The 1569-nt window shown below is 47.5% G+C and overlaps 1 protein-coding gene across 1 annotated transcript; it reads right to left on the reverse strand.

Annotated features, from left to right (window-relative positions):
• Positions 1–422: 422 nt before the first annotated feature.
• Positions 423–1292, reverse strand: LOC113938189 (ly6/PLAUR domain-containing protein 6B-like). The gene has a single exon (XM_035728970.1). The coding sequence runs from the start codon at positions 1093–1095 to the stop codon at positions 586–588; it is 510 nt and encodes a 169-aa protein (XP_035584863.1). The 5' UTR covers positions 1096–1292; the 3' UTR covers positions 423–585.
• Between the last annotated feature and the right edge of the window lie 277 nt (positions 1293–1569).

Here is a 1569-nt window from a genome sequence, read left to right on the forward strand (position 1 = left end):
TTTTTTTTTTTACACTGTATAATTTAAAAGCTTTATTTCCCCCCACATGAGCAAATGGGTTTCATATTAGTTCAACTGGAAGTTTTCTTCCTATAGCTAATGGCCTTTCTCATTGATTATGTCATTGGTGGGGAAATTGCTTTCTCACAGGGGAAGGGTAAGATTTCATAGAGACACTGAGCTAATCACACACAGAAACGTGAGGGTCTGACCCAGCAGCTTCCGAAAGAGTCTTGAGGTCGACGTGTCCCTTCAGCTAACGGCCTGGGCAGGCAGAAACACCACAGGCTTACCGCCACGCACCCATTGCAGATGCTGGGCAGGCTCCTCCCTGCGGAAGTGACAAAATGCAGCCCCTCTGGCCAGGAAGCCTGTGGCGATCCCCTCAGTTCCTGCCATGTCCCCTTCCCTCAATCCTGTGGCCTGATGCAGGAGTGTTTTAGCTCAGCAAACAACTGGCTTCTGCTTTGGGGTCCAAGTTGCACTCTCCAAGTGCGAGACTGGTCTTCGCTCAAATGTTGTGTTCACACAGTTCGTGGCCGGTGCTTCATGGGGCAGTTTCTGCCTCTCCTAGGAACAGTGGCCTCATATCAGCAGAAGCACGAAGACCCAGGCAAGCACTGGTAGGCAGAGTGTGGGGGCACCACTGCCAGATGTTCTCTGCGCGTGCATCACGGCAAAGACCGCATTCGTGTGGTTGGTGGGTAACTCTACATTACAGATCATACCTTCACAGCAAGACCTACACTCTGTATGTTCAGAATCTCGGCTGTGGTGGCAGGCAACAAAATGACATTCACTTCTGGAGGCACATTTTTTGGTAATGGATGTACTTCTTCCATGACTGGTAAAGTGGTGAACTGTCAGACAGTACTGTGTATTTTGTGGACACCATTTGTCTTCTGCCCATCGATTGCAGTTATAATTATCTCCTGCATTTTCACAGGTAAAACACTTGAAGCTGTTTGGAAATGGCGTAGGGTCCAGAGGAGGCCTCACGTTGTAGAAGTTGATATTCTTGGCCAATGCCCAGTTTTCTGACAAGATAAAGATCTGGACAACAGCTACGGCCAGAGCATGACGGAGGGGCAGCATTCTGACCTTCGTTGTGGGAAAATCCAAAACTCACATATCTCCAGAGAGAGCACGGTGGTCAGGCTCCTCTCTCCGACTGACCGTGAAGAGGTCTCTGACCACACAAAGTAACCAGCAACATCCATGTGATTAACCAAAGCAGCCTAGTCCAGGAGGGTTGCCAATGGCAGGCAGCAGCGTGGCATATCTGCGCCGCGCGCGCCCTCCGGGCCTCTCCTCTAATCTGGTTTCTTTAAAACAAAAACAAATTAGACAATACCTAAAAGGTTAGTTAAAAAAAAAGAGAGAGAGGGAGAGAGGGAGAAAGAAAGAGAAAAAACTATGCTAGCTGGCTTGAGGAGCTTAATGAAATGGGCTGATTTTCAAAGGAATGTGTAAGTTACCAAAGTGGACTAAATAGGAGGTAGAAAGCCTGATTACACTACTAATCCTTAAAGAAATTTAAAAATCATAGAAGAAAACATCTAGTCACCA

The sequence above is a fragment of the Zalophus californianus genome, chromosome 8, assembly GCF_009762305.2.
Source record: "Zalophus californianus isolate mZalCal1 chromosome 8, mZalCal1.pri.v2, whole genome shotgun sequence".
Classification (NCBI taxonomy): Eukaryota; Metazoa; Chordata; class Mammalia; order Carnivora; family Otariidae; genus Zalophus; species Zalophus californianus.

What these genes read in the sequence shown, in the direction of transcription:
- LOC113938189 (XM_035728970.1), bottom strand. Translation starts at nt 1,095, where the DNA reads ATGCTGCCCCTCCGTCATGCTCTGGCCGTAGCTGTTGTCCAGATCTTT.